This window comes from Pinus tabuliformis, chromosome 6, assembly GCF_031772625.1.
Source record: "Pinus tabuliformis cultivar Carrire ecotype Pingquan chromosome 6, CPIR1, whole genome shotgun sequence".
In the NCBI taxonomy this organism is placed as follows: domain Eukaryota; kingdom Viridiplantae; phylum Streptophyta; class Pinopsida; order Pinales; family Pinaceae; genus Pinus; species Pinus tabuliformis.
The window spans coordinates 1,863,827,037-1,863,845,554 of record NC_142292.1 but is presented as its reverse complement, the minus strand read 5'-3'; the positions used below and the strand labels follow the sequence as shown (position 1 = coordinate 1,863,845,554).

General features: G+C 41.0%; 1 protein-coding gene across 3 annotated transcripts in view; it reads left to right on the top strand.

Moving 5' to 3' along the window:
- The window catches only part of LOC149266541 (nucleotide pyrophosphatase/phosphodiesterase-like), a 396,678-nt gene that overhangs the window by 249,088 nt on the left and 129,072 nt on the right, over window positions 1-18,518 (top strand). For all 3 annotated transcript variants that reach the window (XM_089430684.1, XM_089430676.1, XM_089430680.1), the window contains exon 7: window positions 1,483-1,618. In XM_089430684.1, coding sequence (XP_089286810.1) covers window positions 1,483-1,618 — 136 coding nt within the window. The remainder of the gene's footprint in view (window positions 1-1,482; window positions 1,619-18,518) is intronic.

Sequence of the window (18,518 nt, the reverse complement as noted above, 5' to 3'; positions counted from 1 at the left end):
AAATATACTTGCTATTATGTGGCTTTGATGGCTATTCTATCATTGTTATTCTGCTGGTTATATGTTGGATATAAACATGGTTTTATGATAGACTTTGTTTATGATTCTCATCATGTTTTGATTAGCAAATGAAATGTAAATGAATGTATGACCTAATAGATGATAATGCAGTTATTGTGAGAGGGCATTAGACCTTCTTGACGAATCTCAGATAAGTATGAGGCCCCTATGTTCATATGTGTATTTATAACCTGTACATTACATGTTCATGATGTGTTTGACGAAATACTTGTCATGGTTAGGATGAGTCAGGTCAGGTCCTTGTTCAAGTTTTTCACTAGAAGCCTTGTCTTCTTGTTATTTATCATTTCTGAGGGTTTCATTAAGTTCTAGGCATAAGCCTGGGTCCTAGCCCTAAAAAGTGGCTTAAATCCTGTGGTTGCTGGCACAAAACTGGTTAAAAAAGTCTACAATCACATGGAGGCCTTTTTGTGGGAGAGACTAGAGGGTTTTAGTCGCATAGAGGGCTTGTCATGGGAGTGACTGGGGTTTAGTTCACTTAAAAAGCAAGTTAACTTAGTTGTTGGGCACTTGGAGTGGTTGGTTAGCCTTTGGGGGTCCTGTAGCTCCTAAGAAAGGTCAGTTTGGTTTTGGTTTGTCGATTCCACTTCCTTAACTGTACTTGAGGAGTTCAATCACATCATAGTAACTCTTCGTCACATATTTTTTGACTCTAACAACATAATTTCTAGGGTTTGACATGATTTCACAATTCATTCAACAATGGAGATAATTCTTGCAGCCGCTTACGATTTTTGGAAATAATTAATCTTCTTCGTTTGTTTTTTTTTTCCTTGAAATGGAACTTCATCAATACAAAATACTGGACAAGAAAAGAAAATTGAATGAACTTACTGATTAGTGTATCAGTTGTCTGTCACATGCCCTTTTTCAAAAACTGGTGCCAAGTCTGTGTGCTTTTGATCTATTATTTTATGCACTGGTTTAGTGTTTCTTTCGCTTGATTTCCAAACATTTGTTATGAGAGATTGCTGTTGAAAATTTTCACTCCAGTTCAATTGAGGACTTTTCCTCTATTTTCTTCTACGTTCTACATGTTTCTGAAACCTTTCTATTTTTCCTTTTCTATCTTCCTACGTTGCCGTTAGCCTAGATTTGTTACTTTTTATGAGATGCACTGGGCAAACCTTATTTGCTGTTTGTATCGACCTACTCTCGAATCCCATTGACTTTCTCTGGTCATAAGTGGACATCCGTATAATTGTGATTTCCATTTCTTTTTCTCCAAAACAGAAGTCCAAAATGTATAAGTGACCTTAGCAAAATCTGAAATGATCTAATCAATGCTGCATTTAACAAATGTATAGTGAAAGCAACATGTCATGAGTTTGTAATTGCTTTTATAGGGTTGTTAGAAATCCATGCTTAATGAATTAAAACTTTATTAATTGCATTTTACAGATGGCAGTCACATGGACAAGTGGATACAATATTGATGAGGCAATCCCTGTTGTTAAGTGGGGCCCAGAGGAACAAGAAGAGATGGCATTTTTGTCCCCAGCTGGAACATTGACATTCAGTCGTAACAGCATGTGTGGTAGAGATATACTCCATCCCATACATTTTCTAAAAATTCATCTTCTGGATATACAAATAAGAATGATATCTCATAAATTGCTACATACATACTCTTTCATAAGCTTTCATCGATGTTTGCAGACTTGTAAGTACCAAATTTTGGCATCAGGTTGTGGACAAATTGAGTAGGTATTAATAAAGAAAACAGGAGAGTTGAGACGCACCTCACTTGCCGATACTACTTACTGATCTTGAAATTTTTATGATGGTTACCTATTGTGTTTCTCCCAGGACTGATTAAGAAGAAAAAATTTAGCAAGCTTCTACGCTGAAATAAAATCTCATGTGAAAGCAGGTGAAATGAATGCAAAATAGAATCAATGAAAATTTGTAATTGTTGTAAAGTTATGATACGGCCAGAGACTTTATTCTCTGTAGCATTCTTTTCCATATATTCTTCGCATTATATGTATTTCTAAGTCCTCTTACTCAGCATTGGTTTGCAACTCACAGACCATAATTTAAGCACTACTGTAGTGAATATGCATCAGTATGTCAAACTAGATGATGAGAAATGTTCACTTAAATTTCAATATTCTACTGTTCATATTGAGAAGTATGCAATCTTGCTCTGGATAGCCTCTTTACCCCTAAAACACATAACAACATTTAAATGGGCTCACAAGGTTCGCATGAATGCAGAACTACTCAAGCAATAAATATAAGTGGTGATCAAATCAAATATTGTTTGTGCAATGAACAGTACCGCCCATAGAGAAGGCTGCATGGCCAATCAAACCTCCCATGGAGATCCTCCTCCAAAGGTCAACGTCATATTGTCATAGCACACGGCAACCTTAATGATGCCTTTCATGCGACTCCACCACTTTGTCGGTCAATGAGCCTGTTATCACCCAGAAATTCTCATTTCCTCAAAACCTAAGGGAGTCTGGATAACATTACAAGTCAAGCCACTGTCACCTTGCTTGACCTCTCTCACTTCAAAGTTATTGTTGTCTAACTTAAGGGGGTATCCTTAATTGATGTGTGTATCATATTCAAGTCAATAAATGATTAGAAATACCTCATTTTCATATATTCTTTGCATTATATGTATTTCTATGCCTACTTTTTCAGCTTCACTTTGCAACTTGAAGATCATAATTCAAGCACTATTAACAATTATGCATCTGTATGTCAGACTGCATGATGAGTGTTACCTCTTGAACTTTTACTTATATATGTAAAAGTCCTAAGCACAAAGTGAAAAATCAAGTGCAACTTAGAGGGGCTGCCCACTGTCACCTTAATAACTCCCTCTCTCACTTCAGGTTAGCTCTTTTCCTATACATGGGGGGCTTCCCTGAGGTAGGATTACTAAGGCTATAACAACTAGGCTCAAGGTGAATGTCAAGAGCTAGCTTTAGTAAAAAAAATATATTGTAGTAAAGAAATAAAACAGGGTGATGAAAGACAAGGGACTACTGCCTATCAAATCTTGGGCAGATGGAGTCAAGAAATACCAATCTAAAAGAGGCAGTTTTGTGAATAACTGAGGGGGAAGGGGATGCTAACATCATGCCACAAGCTTAATAATGCTGAAAACAAATACAGAAATAAGTCCTGGGTAGCCCTATTGGTGCCACTATTGAACAAATTTATGAAGGTGCTGTCCTACTATGACATATTAATTCTAGCAACAACTTATTTGGTGGATGACAGATTAATATGTTCGAAAGTACAGAAGCCAAAGGAAATAAGAGGGAGAACCTCCTCACGTTACTCCTATCCAATTGGCAAATGTTCCTTAACAAGGTCTTCAGAATAAGTTCTTTACAATAAATCTCTAATTAATCAACAAATTTTAAAAGCATCAAAACTTTCAGCTTCACATATGATAGAATGAAATCTCCATCATTCTGTTAAGGCTTACAATAGGAACTGTTACAACAAAATCTAACACCCACAAAGTGTAAAGTCCCAAGCACCAAGGTGTTAGCTATGTGTAACCCTGGAAGGATACCTACTGTCACCTTAGTAGCTCTTCCTTTTTGTTTAGGTTGGCTTTTCTCCAACAGAAGGGGGGTATTGTTAAGTAGGATTGCCAAGGCTATGGAGTGGAGGGTCATCACCAGGCTCCATTAGGTGTAAACAAATGTCTTTCTAGCTTAAGAACTGTAAACAGGTTACCTCACTTAGGTATGGGAGGGTCATCACCAGGCCCTATTAGTTGCTTCAAACCTCAAGGAGAGGAACAATCCCTAGGCGTACCCATCAATCAGAAGGTGTAAGTGAAAGACAAAATGGTCTTAGGATTTGACTTCATGGAAGATGCCACTGTGATGTACCATCTATGCAACCAATGTCCTTGAGTAATATAATGTTAAAAGAGAGCAATTGTGGGACCTAAGTTACCCCTTTCCTTGGCCTATTTTTACCACTCCTAGTGTGCGCCTTCTTCTTCAATAATATTATTTTCTTTGCATGGATAGCTTGGGTTACAATCTCTAATAAATGCACAAATACCCCCTTAAGATGTAGCAATTCATTGCTTATTGAGGCTGGGACATTCATAATTTGCTTTTATTTAGATAGGTCATGATATGCCAAGAACTAGGTGAGGGCTAATGAGGGGGGTAGAGCTTAGGCTAGAATTTTGTCGACGCACTTACACATTTTACCAACCATCTTTTTCATTTTTCAATTTTTCTTTCATTGTGGCTACAATGGCTTTTATCTTTTTTCATTTGCATCAACCTCTTAGGGTCAAGTTTTTGAGCCCTTACTCAAAGACATGGTACATAGGGGAAACCAAGAAATGTGAGCAGTAAGCAATCATCCCAAAGAGGGGAGATGGAATAAGGGAAAAGGTGGAAAGTGGAAAACATGGACATGAATCATTAGTCGAGGCCTCCTATTTGTGCCCTTTGTAGACAATGGAAAGAAAAAGCCTCAAGGAGGGTCACACTAAACCAGGGGCAAGTGATAACCACCAAGGTGAAGTAGGGGCACAAGAATATCGTCAAAAGCGGTCATCTATCCAATTTAAATTTTAAACTATGATCCATACTAGAATGCATTAAACCATTAAATGAAAGCACTTGATAAAAAATGGTTACCATACCTCCTATTTGAAGCCCTGCCTTCATAGGATGAACTAACTAGATTAAAGAAATTGTTGACTGAAGAGTGGATGAGAGGCATCTGAGAGTGTCTAGTTGAAGATCAATTTGGGTTGTTGGATAGCAAGTTGGATCAAATGGGGCAAAAATTTTCCCTGCGGGTTAACCACAAGTTGGTGGGTAGCATGCCTAATCCCACACATGGGCGACAATCAAGGAACATACCAAAGCAATACATATATAATGTTTTCACAAGAAGGTTGTCCCAACATTAGTGGGATTGTATGTCAAGGATGCCTAACGGAATGAACACAATGGTGGAAGAATGGCAATGCCCAGTCAATCCGTGGTGTTCACAGAACCTTCACATCAAACTAGTCCCATGTGGCATGACTCACTGGCCTTAGGGTAAACAATATCCATCTTCATCCACAATAATGCTCATCTTAATGCAATAAATATAATGGTTATTTAATAATGTACTCGATTTAGTAAGTCACTTTATATTTATAAAATTATATTAAGATCTAATTGACTTCATGAATTAATGATACAATAAGCAAATAATATGCAATAGTGATAGATGGTTTCGAAATTAGATTTCATCCAAGTAATCCCAATTCCTCTTTATCTTTTTTGATAAAAAAATTGTTAGATTTTGGTCGCATTGGATAGGGGTTCTAGTCTTTATTTGTGTCTAAGAGACTAAGGAACACGAGATCTCCAAAACCCAGAAAAGGTTTCACGAGATAAGCTTGTGAAACACCTTAATTAAATTAATTAGCCATCATTTAAATTTTTCCTAAGTCTAACTTAGGAAAACTGGTTAATTAATGGGAATTAATTAAGGAAGATCGAGAATGCTCTAGAGACTCACATGGATCGAGTCTAAGATGATCTTTAGCCATTGATGAGGATTTAATCATGGTCATTGAAGCTCCAACGAGAGATTATAAGAGCAAGTTTATGGGATGGAGAGAAATATAGTAGTGAGACAATTGACACAAGAGGGGAGCGAGTTCCTCGGTAGATCAAGCTATCTAGATGTAGAGATTCAACAAGCAAGAAGAGTTCGGCCAGAAGGAGAGCATCAGTGATTGAGGGAGCAACAATAGAGAGTTATAGAGGATTTTTGCAGTGCGGGAGAGCTAGCGGAAGGGAGGCTGAATTATTCCGCAGAAAAGTCATCCAGTTATTGCGAGTGAGCTAGAAACCCTAGTGCAAGTGCTGGGAAGAGATCGATTTAGTGGTTGAAGGCCGAGAGACCACCTGCAAGGCAGAGAAAGTCATTCTGGAGCCAGAGGGAGGCTAGACGGCCTAGTTGGAGGTAGTTTCAAGGGTTGTCTTGACTTGCGCAGGCTAGCAATGCAAGCAGGCTAGAGGGAGGCCAATTGATTTGTAGAGGGAGAAATTCTCTCCGAGAAATTTTGCCAGATTATTTGCTAGAGGATTGCTAGTTGGGAATCCATATTATTGTACTTAGATTTTTACTGTTGCATAATAATAAAATAAACTCTCATCTGTTGCACCAATTTTCCCTTTGGGGTTTTTCCGGGGACTTTTCAGTCCAAAAATATTGGTGTCTATTTTATTGTGTGTGTGCATTATCTTCTCAACTTCTAGTTTATTTTTTGTAGTGTATTTTATTTTTGGTAATGATCACAATTATGAGTTTATCGATATTTGTTGTAATAACAAATAAATTGTAGAACAATTAGGAGATAAATTTCCAGTAATTGCAATAAAGGAATTTTCACATGGTATCAGAGAGTTGAAGATTAGATCAGAAGCTCAGAAGTGAGAGGAGAAAAATTGTGCAGCTTCAGAGGGAGATCTGGGCACAATTTATCCAGATCTGTGCAGGTCATCCAGAGGTGCAAATTGCAAAGGCAAAATGTTTGATTTCCATATCCAGGTGGAGGAAAAGTTTGAATATCCTGAGAAGCAGAATTTCCAGGCAGTGAATTTTCCAGATAGAGGGTTCTTGTGAGCAGATCAGTTAATTTGTTGAGCAGATCTGGGCGTAGTAATTTTGCAACAAGGGTTTATAGCTACAGATCTGTGCAGAGAAGGAAGAGAAAAAAACACAGAAAATTATATCTAGGATGTCTTCAGGAGATTTCTCAGATTTCTCTAGTATGTCCCGTTACCGCTCAAACTAGGAGGGGGCCTAATGGGGATTCCTAAAGGGTGAAATGCTAGACCAAGGACAACTAATGGAGACTTAGCCCACTGTTGCCTCAGCTAAGGCTCCCTATTATTTACGAACTTTCACCGATGGGAGGAGACTCGGCATATATGGAGTCACAAATGAAGGATGAATCAACAAATGGATATAAAGTGACCCAAACAATCCCTTTCCAGAAGAGGGTAAAGAATGGAGCTTGCTTTCTTTCTAAGCAAGGTACAATGTCTTATAGGAGAAGGATGTGGGGATTTCGGGGTTAGGTTTAGGGAATATAACTTGTGAAAGAGTTTACCAATCCCTAAAATCCTTATTGAAATTGGTATCCCAGATGGTTCTTGAAGAATTGTCTTTGCAAAGGAGTGGGACCACATGGGACCAAGTGGGCCCAACTTAGGTTAAGGGGCAACAATTTAGCAACCAATGATGTTCTTAACCCAGATAGGGAGGGGGAAAGGATCAAAGCAAGAATTTTCACTTAAAGGTGTCAAATTGATCCTATGAAGCACTAGCCTTGGGGATGTTAGGGCAGAGTTTGATCTCGAAGCTAGGGCTTGGGTTATCTCACAACCACACTGTCAGAATGACTTCAAAATTGGAGGAGGCCTTGAGGACACACTAGTGCAGGAGAGGCTAGGAGATCAAACTTTTTTGAGGGATTCTTTGTCAGGAAAGTGATGCCCTAGGTGACCCAACATGGATAGACCTAGAAGAAGGTGAAAAAGAGTTTATTTTTGAGTGACCACCTCTTGGTAGATCAGTGCCTTAGTCTTGGGAGAAATGATTCTAGGATAAGTATGAATGAGGACCTTGTTTCTTGGTCAAGGAGGCCTTAAGACTACCTCACTTGCCTTCTAGAGCAAAGGGAAGCAACCTTACAACTTTATACTTTGACTTGCAAAAGGTGATGGCTTATCAAGATGAATTTGTTGATAGAATTATCCTTAGGAAATTTCATTCCAAATTACATGGCCCATACATTGAGAGATGCTATATAGAGACAAAATTCCACAATTTAAGCAGTAAATGCATGCAACAATTAGCCCTAAAAATAATGAAATTCCGAATCCAATGTATATGACAAAGTAAAATAAGAATAACATTAAAAGCATGTACTTACATGTAATAGAACATATCCAACCATCCACAATTTGATAATAGTGAAACTCCAAGATAAGATAAACCAAATCCAAACATCAAATATCATCCATAAAGCTCCAATTCATCCTCCAAGAAAAAGTGTGAAATTCTCAAGAGAGAAGAGATCCAATCCAAAGTGATGATGAGAAAATGAGCTCATCTCACTTGCATTTATACACTAATGAGGAGTTTGAATTAGTCTCCTAGGCCTACATAAGCCCCAACAATAAAATAATGTGCTAATAACCTAATTTTTGGTAACAAGCCCACCAAACTAGCTCACAAATGAAATAATAAACCTCTTAAGAGGTCAGATGATAAGCAATACATGTCGCAAGGCCTTTCAAGAGGCTTGATGAGGTTCATAGGTGCCATAATGAAGAATAGGACCCTCAAAAGTGATGGACAAGGGGTTGGCCCCTTGTTCTCCAAACAATAAACCTGTGGTGCTCCTAGTGGGTGTGGGGGCACAATAATAACCTCATGGGTCTCCAAATGAGTCGAAGATGCCTGTAGATCATTTGTAAGGGCTCTAATGATGGTGTAGGTGATGCCACATCATCCTACAAGTCCTGGGTCAGCTGCCAAGTGCATGGTACATTTGTGGGGCTGGCTGGGCAAAGGTGAACCAGGTGCATCTTCCTCATCCAATAGGTGAATCTCGAGCAATCTCTGAACATCCTCGATAATCCATTCAGTGTTGGCTACTGCTGTGGAGGCCCATGGCTCTCAACACACACCCTACATATGCCAATGTAGCCCTCTAGAGAGTTAGGACCTCGTATAGGGAGACTAAACCCAAGATGGAGACCATCTGCAATCCTGCATAAGATCCAATGCGTCCCCTAGCCTTCCAGTACAACAAGTCATTAGAGAAATAGAGTAAATGAGCTTACCAACCATGGACCACAGGTGGGGACGTCATAATGGCCTGCCCTTCCATAATGGGCTTCGAGATGTCCCAATGTCTCCCAAACTCTGAATGGGGTTAACCAAGTATCCTATTAGGTGGTTTCTACTTGTAAAGGGGATAATATGTTCAAGGTACATCCTTCAAAAGATGGTGGTATGTGATAGAGAGGTGAATGAAGTAGGGGATGAGAAAGGGCAACCCTGGGCCACATGTCGGGGTATAAGGGTAGCTAATAAAAGGGAATCAGAGGGAGCAATCGTGGTACATGAGGTGCCCCGACCTTGATTTTTCCACCCTTCTTTATATGCTTTTTGCCTTTTTATGACTTTTCTTTGATTAACTGCTCGGGGCTCAAAGGGTAAGAGCATGATGTGTGAGATATAGCAGTTAATACCCCCTTGTAAGGTAGGGTGGTTCATTGCCCACCAGGGGTTGGGACAATCATGAGTTCCTATTTGATGAAGGAGGCTCATAGAACCTATAGGAACCAGGGTGATGGCCATGATGATGGGGTAGAACTCATGTATTGGCTTTTGCCCACGTGCTAAATGTGTTTGTCCCGACCATCTTTTGCATTTTGTGGTACATTTTCGTGTTGCATGTGGCCAATTATGCTTTTATATTTCTTTTTAGTTGCATCCACCTCCGAGGCATCATTCCAAGCCTTACCCAAGGTGTGGGCAAAGGGAAGGGGAAAGCCAACCCAGTGGAGGAATGTGGACCCAAGTGGGAGAAATGATGAATGGGGTAGTAATGAGTGGAAAGGGGGTAATATATGCGGATAAGGAAGCGGGATCATGCAACCAAAATGAGGGTTTCCCGTGAAATACCATCCCTAAAGCCAAATGGTTAGTAAATGAGATCCCATGGGACTAGAATCCAAGGTTAATATCCAAAAGGGGTCTAAGGGACAAGAGCAGAGACCTAGCCCATTCTTTCCACTGAATCCCTCCATTAATCTATGCCTAGAAGTGTCCATGATCAAACTACAATACTCAATTACCAAATGACAAGGCATACCTTTGGGTTCAGGAGGCCCACCTTCAAACATACGATCATGGCAGACGGGTGAGGGACCACATGGTTGGATCAGGTGGCAGAGAAATAGCACAATGACCTAGTTGGTGGCTGGTGGCTGCCGATTGAGGACCATCCTGGAGAAAAAATTTCTCCTAGGGATATCACCCACAAAATGGTGGGTAACATCTGGCTCCAACTGGGACGTGATCTCTCGGAGAAGTGGACGAAGCTACTTGAATGGGAGGTCATGAGAACTCCAACAATCTCTTGGTTACCGTAGACCTGTTACCTACACATATAATATATGAAGAATATGGGGCAGCATGCTTTCATGACGCCTTATGATCGCACATGCTAAATGTTAGGCGATAAAATCAACAGAAAAAATAAAATGTGCAAAGATGCATATATTCTACCATGAGAAATATCATATGACGTTAGTTCTAATGAAAAAATCAACATGCAATGCATCCTACTCTACAATGCATATGATACAATATCAAGTCCCATGGAAAGAGGTGATACGACTTAATTTGACCGGCTCAGGCCAAACTTCGTCGTTGAGTTTGGCAATGTAATAATAATTATCCCCAACCTTTCCATGAATCTTGATAGGTATTGGGTCTCTATCAACCAAGACTAAATCCCCAACCTTATACTCTTTTTTCAGGCTTCCACCTTTTGCTTGCTTTAGAGATTGGCCGCTTGAGGATACAGACTTCTTGAGCCAGGAGAATAGGAGAAGGCTTCTCGATTTCACATGTTTCATAGTATGGTCCAGGCTTGATCACATGAGGTAAGTAGGTAGGTTCCCTATAAAGGATAAAAGGGGTGCCATCAAATTGTGAAATGGTGGCATATGATAAGTCCATTTGAACATGACCCCCAATGGTAGCCCCCCATTTCCTAGATAATAGCATTCCCCACACATCAAGAATATCAATGACAATAACATCCATGAGGAGGGATATATCGGGATTCCTAGCCAAAGAAACCTTAAGGTCCTTGATGAGACCTTCCACTTCCACAGGTTTGGAGTTAAAACCACAAACCTTTTTGTACGGTTGAGTGATGCTAAGAACCAATTGCTTCATAACTATTAAAGTCATGATATTTGTAGAAGCCTCTGAGTCTAACATACAATTGTGTAAGAAGAGATCATTGATAGCCAAAGTGAGCAAGAATGGTTCATGCCCAGGGTTTCGGTCAAGAATATGGATGTTTTGCAATTCTTCAGGTAATTCTTCTTCTTGAATTCCCAGGGACTTCTTGATTTGTTGTTCTTTCTCGGGAAGTTTCGCAATCTCTTTCAAAGGAACGGGTATAGTCATTCTTCCTACGGCAACTCCTATGTCGATGTCACATTTAACCTCTTTCCCCTTTTCCTTCTTCTTGACGTTTTCTTTCCTTGGAGGTTCCATTTTTGATTGGATTTTGTTAGGGGATCCTTCTTGGGAGGAATTTCAAGGAGAGACTCTTTGGGAGGGGCTTGCTTAGGTGATGGATCTTCTTTAGATGGTTCCTTAGGAGTTGCGGGGTCTTTGTTATTTTATTTTCGTGAGCATTGGACCCCTTTGAAGCTTCCCTTGCTATCATAGTTAAGAATCGATTCTTCCTTTTCCTCTTTAAGGGTGACCTCACTAATGGGAGGATGTGTATACGACCCCCCTAGCAAAATGTTGAAGATGTCAGATTCCACAAAGTTGGCCTGCTCCTCAGTTTGTTCATCCTCACTCTCTTCCTCTTCACTTTCCTCATCCTTAGATGAAGGGTCTGGCTCAACAAGCATTAGTTGGACCCAAAGTGTTTGGAAAATGAGAAGAGCTTGGCCTATCTTCTTCACTTTGATTTTTGGGAAAAGACTTTCCTTTTGGGATATAACTAGATTTTTGGGCCCTTTCCAAGGCGGTGATTTTGTTCATGATAACCTTGTCACGTGCATTGGCTTCTTCAATGAACTTCTCCATCTTGAGGATGGCAAGGAGAGTTTCCTCATGTTGATCTTTGGACTTCTCCTTCTTGATCTCAACTTTGTGAAAATTCTATCACTGCAGCAACTGATTTATTTTTCCTACTTATTCCACAATAAGTTATTTATGAAATTACTTCAATAAACATTAAAATAAATACTGCTGCAGATATCACACCGTAATATAGAAACAAACATATGCACAAGCATTAACACATTGACACAGGTATTTTGGACAATAGTCCCCGAAAAAACCCAATGTGGGAAAACCGATGCAGCAAGGGAGGATTTTATTATTCAGCAATTTTTTTGTACCACAGGGTGCCAAATTGGCTTACCCACAGAGAGAAATAATTCTCCAACACTTATCCCAATCCCAGCGTCAGCCCAACTGACCTCTGCGTGCATCAAAAACCCTTTGTGTTAGCCCCTGCTTGTCTGCGTCAGCCCTGGGCCTCTTTGCATCACTCACGCAGGCCTAGCAAGTGACTGTGCAGTCTTCTGCTACCTCTACGTCTGCCTAAAAAGCCTTGCTTCTGCCTCTCTTGCCTCAGCATTGATCTCCAGTGGTTGATCTCGCCTCTCTGCTCCGTACTTGCTGCCTCCTGATTGCTCACCAAACCACTGGTTCAATTTCTCAGCTAACCCCGCTCCAGAATTTGAACTGATTGGTCTTCCTCATTGTGTTCTCCAAATGATCCTCAAGCCTCCTCTTATACTTTTCTCATTGAAAAATCAACGACCGAGATTAAGTCTCTAATCAGCGGCTGAGATTAGATCTAGCTTGATCTATGACTTTTGGACCATTCTAACACAATTTTATATTAATACACATTAATATTTTATTTTCCCTAAGTTTCGACTTAGGGACTCCATTAAAAATATTAATTATTTTAATATCTCTCAAATTGTTTAGAATCTGCCTAAACCCTTTTTGGGTATTGGAGATCTCATGTGCCTTAGCCTCTCCACCAATTTTCGTGGCTAGAGCACATCTGATGCTACCCCAAATAAACACTCCCTCTTAGCGAGGACTGTGCTCTAGTAATACTCTTCAAGGAGTATCACCCTGATCATTCGACATCGGTCCCTGTGCTGATGCTAAGCCTCCCTGCCCAACATTCTCTGCACTGCTGCATCCTGTATTGCTGCCCATGGCTCTGCTACTGCCACTGCTGCATCCTGTATTGCTGCCCATGGCTCTGCTACTGCCATTGCTGCATCTGTACGACAACTCCCTCTGCATCCGTGCTGCTAGTCCTTCCCCCAACACTGCATCCGCACTGCAACTCCCTCTGCATCCTTGCAATTATCACTCCCATTTCTGCTACTGAAATGCGTTCGTTACCATCCCCATCTTTCTCTGAGGTAGTCAAATTTTGTCCTTCCAAGGGCCTTGGTGAGGATGTCTGCCACTTGTTCTCTTGTAGGAGTGTAGCTCAACTGTACAACTCCACAGTCCCTGACAAAGTGACATCGGATATCAATATGCTTCGACCTATCATGAAACACTGGATTCTCAGAGAGCTTGATGCAACTCTAATTATCGCACATGAACCTGGTCGCCTCCATATTCCTTCTGAATAGGTTCACAAGTAGTTTTCTAAGCCATATGGCCTCACACGAAGTTGTGCTTGCCGCCATATATTCTGCCTCAGACGAGCTCAGAGCCACGGACTTCTGTTTCCTACTGCAACAAGAGGTCATTCCTGATGCAATGTTAAAACAGTACACAAAGGTACTTTTCCGATCCACTAAACTTCCTACCCAATCTGCATCAGTAAATCCACTCAATCTGATATCCTTACTCTTGGTATACAAGAGTCCATAACCGACTGTTCCCTGTAAATACCTGAGAACATGTTTGACTGTTGCCCAGTGCGCCCTCTTCGGTTCCACCATGAACTGACTAAGGGTGTTGATAGAGTAGCAAATGTCTGGCCTGGCATTGACCAAATACATCAGGGACCCTATGAGCTGCCTGTATAGGGTGGGATTGACATCCTTGTCTTCTGATACATCAATCTGCTTCCAGTTGGTGATCATTGGCATAGCCATAGATCTACAGTCCTCCATCCCGAATCTTTTCAAGATTTCTGTAGCATACCTCCCTTGCCCAAGGAATATTTCTCCCTTTTGCTGCCAAACTTCCAACCCTAGAAAGTAGTGTATTCGTCCCAAATCCTTCATATCGAATTTTGTGGCTAGATTCTTCTTGCAGTCCCCAATGAGTCTGGATGATCCAGTCAAAAAGAGATCATCCACATACAATACTAAGATTAACGGCTCGTTCTCTACAAGCAAATAGTAGAGATTCAGGTCTGTGTCACTCTTGACAAACCCCATGTTCTGCAAGTAGTCATCTATTCGACCACACCATACTCTCGGTGCCTGTTTCAGCCCGTACAAGGCTTTCTTCAATCTGCATACATGAGACTTCTTCTCATGAGTGTGAAAGCCCTTTGGTTGTTCAATGTATACCTCCTCTTCTATTACCCCATTCAGAAATGTTGTTTTGACTTCCATCTGATCGATCTCCCATCCTATCTGGGCTGCAAGAGATATCACGGTCCTAATAGATGTATACCTGGCTACTGGGGCGAAGGTCTCCTCATAGTCAATCCCTTCCTTTTTAGCATACCCCTTGGCCACAAACCTGGCCTTGTATTTCTCAAAACTGCCGCCTGCAACGTATTTGATCTTGTAGATCCATCTTGAACCTACCACTAATCTATCTTGAGGTCTTGGCACAACCTCCCAGACATCATTTACCATTATGGAGTTGTATTCCTCTACCATCGCATCTAGCCAAACCTGATGTTGAGCTACCTCCTTGAAACTAGCAAGCTCTCCATCCTGAGCTACTAATGCTTGATATCTATCTGGCTGTTTTCACTCCCTCTTATTGTTTCTTGGTGCACCGATGAAGCCCTCTGCATCTCGCAGAATTTGACGAAGTTCCCTGTTAGTTCTTCCTCTGCCAGCAGGTGCTTCTGTTCGCTCCTCATCCTGAGAATCTTCCTGTCCTGAGGAAGAATTCTTTACTTTTGTTGTTGAAGAGGCTTAACCAATGGCTCCTCTTTCGACTGCTCCTCGAAAGGCATCTCGCAAGATCTTCTGAAAGTCCTGTCCTCCATGAACTTTACATCTTGTCGTACTACTACCTTCCAGCTCCCTGGAAGATAGATTCTGTATGCCTTAGTGTTCTCGCTATATCCTACCAGATATCCTTTTTCCGCAGTCTGATCTAGCTTCTTTGTCTTTTCTTCGAGTATGCAGCAATATGCTAGACTCCCAAAGATCTTGAAATGACTAACTTCAGGTGTCTTCCCTATGAAGACTTTCTTTGGAGTAATCTTGCCCACTGCTCGATGAGGAGTCCTGTTTTGAACATAGACTGTTGTGTTGCATGCTTTTTCCCACAGGAATTTTGGCATATCCTGATCATACATCATGGCCCTAGCTACTTCTACAATAGCCTTGTTCTTTCTTTCTGCTACCCCATTCTGCTACGGATTATATGGAGTTGTCCACTCTCTTCTGATGCCCTCCTTAGCGCAAAAATCAGTGAAGTCCTTATTGACGTATTCTCCACCATTATTTGAGCGCAAAACTTTGATTTTCTTCCCAGTCTGATTCTCCACTAGAGCCTTGAAATCCTTGAATCAATAGAAAACCTCATCCTTGGTTTTCAGAAAATAAACCCAAGTTTTCCTTGAGTGGTCATCAATGAAGGTAAGGAAATACTCGGCACCACTAAGAGCTTTGACAAACATAGGTCCGCAGATATCAGAGTGTATCAATCCTAGTACACTCTTGGCCCTGTGTTTGCTCCTAAGAAATGTTGCCTTGGCATACTTTCCTAGAACACATCCCCTAATACATCATCTCGTTTTGTACTCAGATCCGAAACTCCTGTTACAGTGCTCTTGAGAATTCTCAGAGCTCCATGGTGCAAGTGACCCATTCTTCTGTGCCATAGTTCATTCAAGTCCTCGTCTCCATGACTGCCTATAGTGCCATTGTTGATTCTAGTTGCAATCTATACAACCGATTACTTTTGATCTCGATCTGCACTTTCTTTTTCCAGCTCTGATGTTTGACGTATACCTTTTCCTTGATGAAGTAGACGTCATAGCCCTTGCCTTGTAGTTGCGACACAGAAAGTAAGTTCATCCCCAATCCTGGTACATGCAGTACATTTGTAGCACGGAACCGTTTTCCCGATTCTGTTTGAAAAACTATGGTACCCTTCCCTACTAGAGTACATTTTGCCTTGTTCCCCAGGTGATATGAAAGTTCATCTTCTCTTCTCGATATTCTGAGAAACACTCCCTGATTCCCGTCATATGCCATGAAGCTCCACTGTCTATATACCATACTTCTGATGATGCAGCAAAGTCATACACGCCACTTCTTCTTCCAGCCGGGAAGCCAACATAGAGAAATCGAAATCTCTTTCTCTTGTGCAATCTTCTGAAAATCTATGAGTCCCCTGACGTGGATGCCTCTGCATCGTGGTCTCGACCCATAACTGATTTTCCCTTTCTGTCTCTGATTACTTCCTCTGATACCATGTGAAAATTCTATCATTACAGCAACTGATTTATTTTTCCTACTTATTCCACAATAAGTTATTTATGAAATTACTTCAATAAACATTAAAATAAATACCGCTGCAGATATCAAACCGTGATACTGAAACAAACATATGCACAAGCATTAACACATTGACATAGGTATTTTGGACAACAGTCCCCGAAAAAACCCAGTGGGGGGAAATCTTTGCAGCAAGGGAGGATTTTATTATTCAGCAATTTTTCTGTACAACAGGGTGCCAAGCTGGCTTACCCACAGAGGGAAATAATTCTCCAACACTTCTCCCAATCCCAGCGTCAGCCCGGCTGACCTCTGCGTGCATCTCAAACCCTTTGCGTTAGCCTTGGGCCTTTCTGCGTCACTCACACAGGCCCAACAAGTGAGTGCGCAGTCTTCTGCTGCCTCTACGTCTGCCTTAAAAGCCCTGCGTCTGCCTCTCCTTCCTCAGTGTTGATCTCCAATGGTTGATCTCGGCTCTCTGCTCCATACTTGCTGCCTCCTGACTGCTCACCAGACCACTGGTTCAATTTCTCATCTAACCCCGCTCCAGAAATTGAACTAACTGGTCTCCCTCAGTGTGTTTTCCAAGTGACCCTCAAGCCTCCTCTTATACTTTTCTCGTTGACAAATCAACGATTGAGATTAAGTCTCTAATTAGCAGCTAAGATTAGATCTGGCTTGATCCATGACTTTTGGACCATTCTAACATAGTTTTATATTAATACACATTAATATTTTATTTTCCCTAAGTTTAGACTTAGGGACTCCATTAAAAATATTAATTATTTTAATATCTCCCAAACTGTTTAGAATATGCCCAAACCCTTTCTGGGTATTGGAGATCTCATGTGCCTTAGCCTCTCCACCAATTTTTGTAGCTAGGGCACATCCGATGCTACCCCAAATCAACAAACTTTAGCTCTAGGGTGGTCATTGATATCAACCTTCGAGATTCGTATGTTTTCTTCAACGTCCGTTGTTGTCTCTTTAGTTTCATCCAAAGTGGAAGGTTTCTTATCCCTTAACACATAGGTGAAGTGGGCACCCACTGCTTTTATGAACTTATCAAGAATATTGGCTTTGGATGGCTTCAAATGATCAAGTATATCTTTGACTACACAATCAAAGTTTTAAACGAATACTTGTAAATCTTCCCTTCCCTCGGTTATTTGGTAGAATTTTTTGATATTGAAGGTGCCTTGGGCATTGCATGACCACCTCTTTATGAATAGGTCTTCAAATTCATTGGAGTCTTGTATGCATGCAGGGGGAAAGCTAAGGTACCAATCTCTTGCTTGTCCCTCAAGTGATAAATGAAAAAGCATCATGAGCCTATCTTCATCAAAGATCATTCTAGGGGACATTTGCCAATAGAATTCTTCAATAAAACCATGGGCAGTCCAAGTAGCATCCCCTTTGAATTTGGGTAACCATCGGTTATATTTTTCAGGTAGTGGTTTGGGATCATTACTCAATTTCAAAGGGGCAAAGACACTAACCAAGTGTCTTTCACTCTTGGTCATCTTGGGTTGATCTTGTTTTGGGTCAGTGTTAGAACTAGATGGCATCTTTGGAGATGGATCACTGACCTTCTCAAATTCAAGGAAGAGAGTGGTTCCAACAGGTGATGGAGTTCGCTCTCCCCTTTTTGCAGCAGCCCTAGTTAAAGGAGGAATGTTGTCACCTTCAAGTAAACTAGGGGTTTGGACAATAAGTGGAGTCGCCAAAGGAATGCTTTATAGATGTCATCAATGAATCCATTCCTCAAGGATTCACTAGGGAGGTAGACCTTCTTCCTCCTCGACAACAACGCCAAAATGTTACCGCTCAAACTAGCAGGGGACCTAAAGGGGATTCCTAAAGGGTCAAATGCTAGACCAAGGGCAACAAATGGAGACTTAGCCCACTGTCACCTCAGCTAAGGCTCCCTACTATTTACAGACTTTCACCGATGGGAGGAGACCCGATATA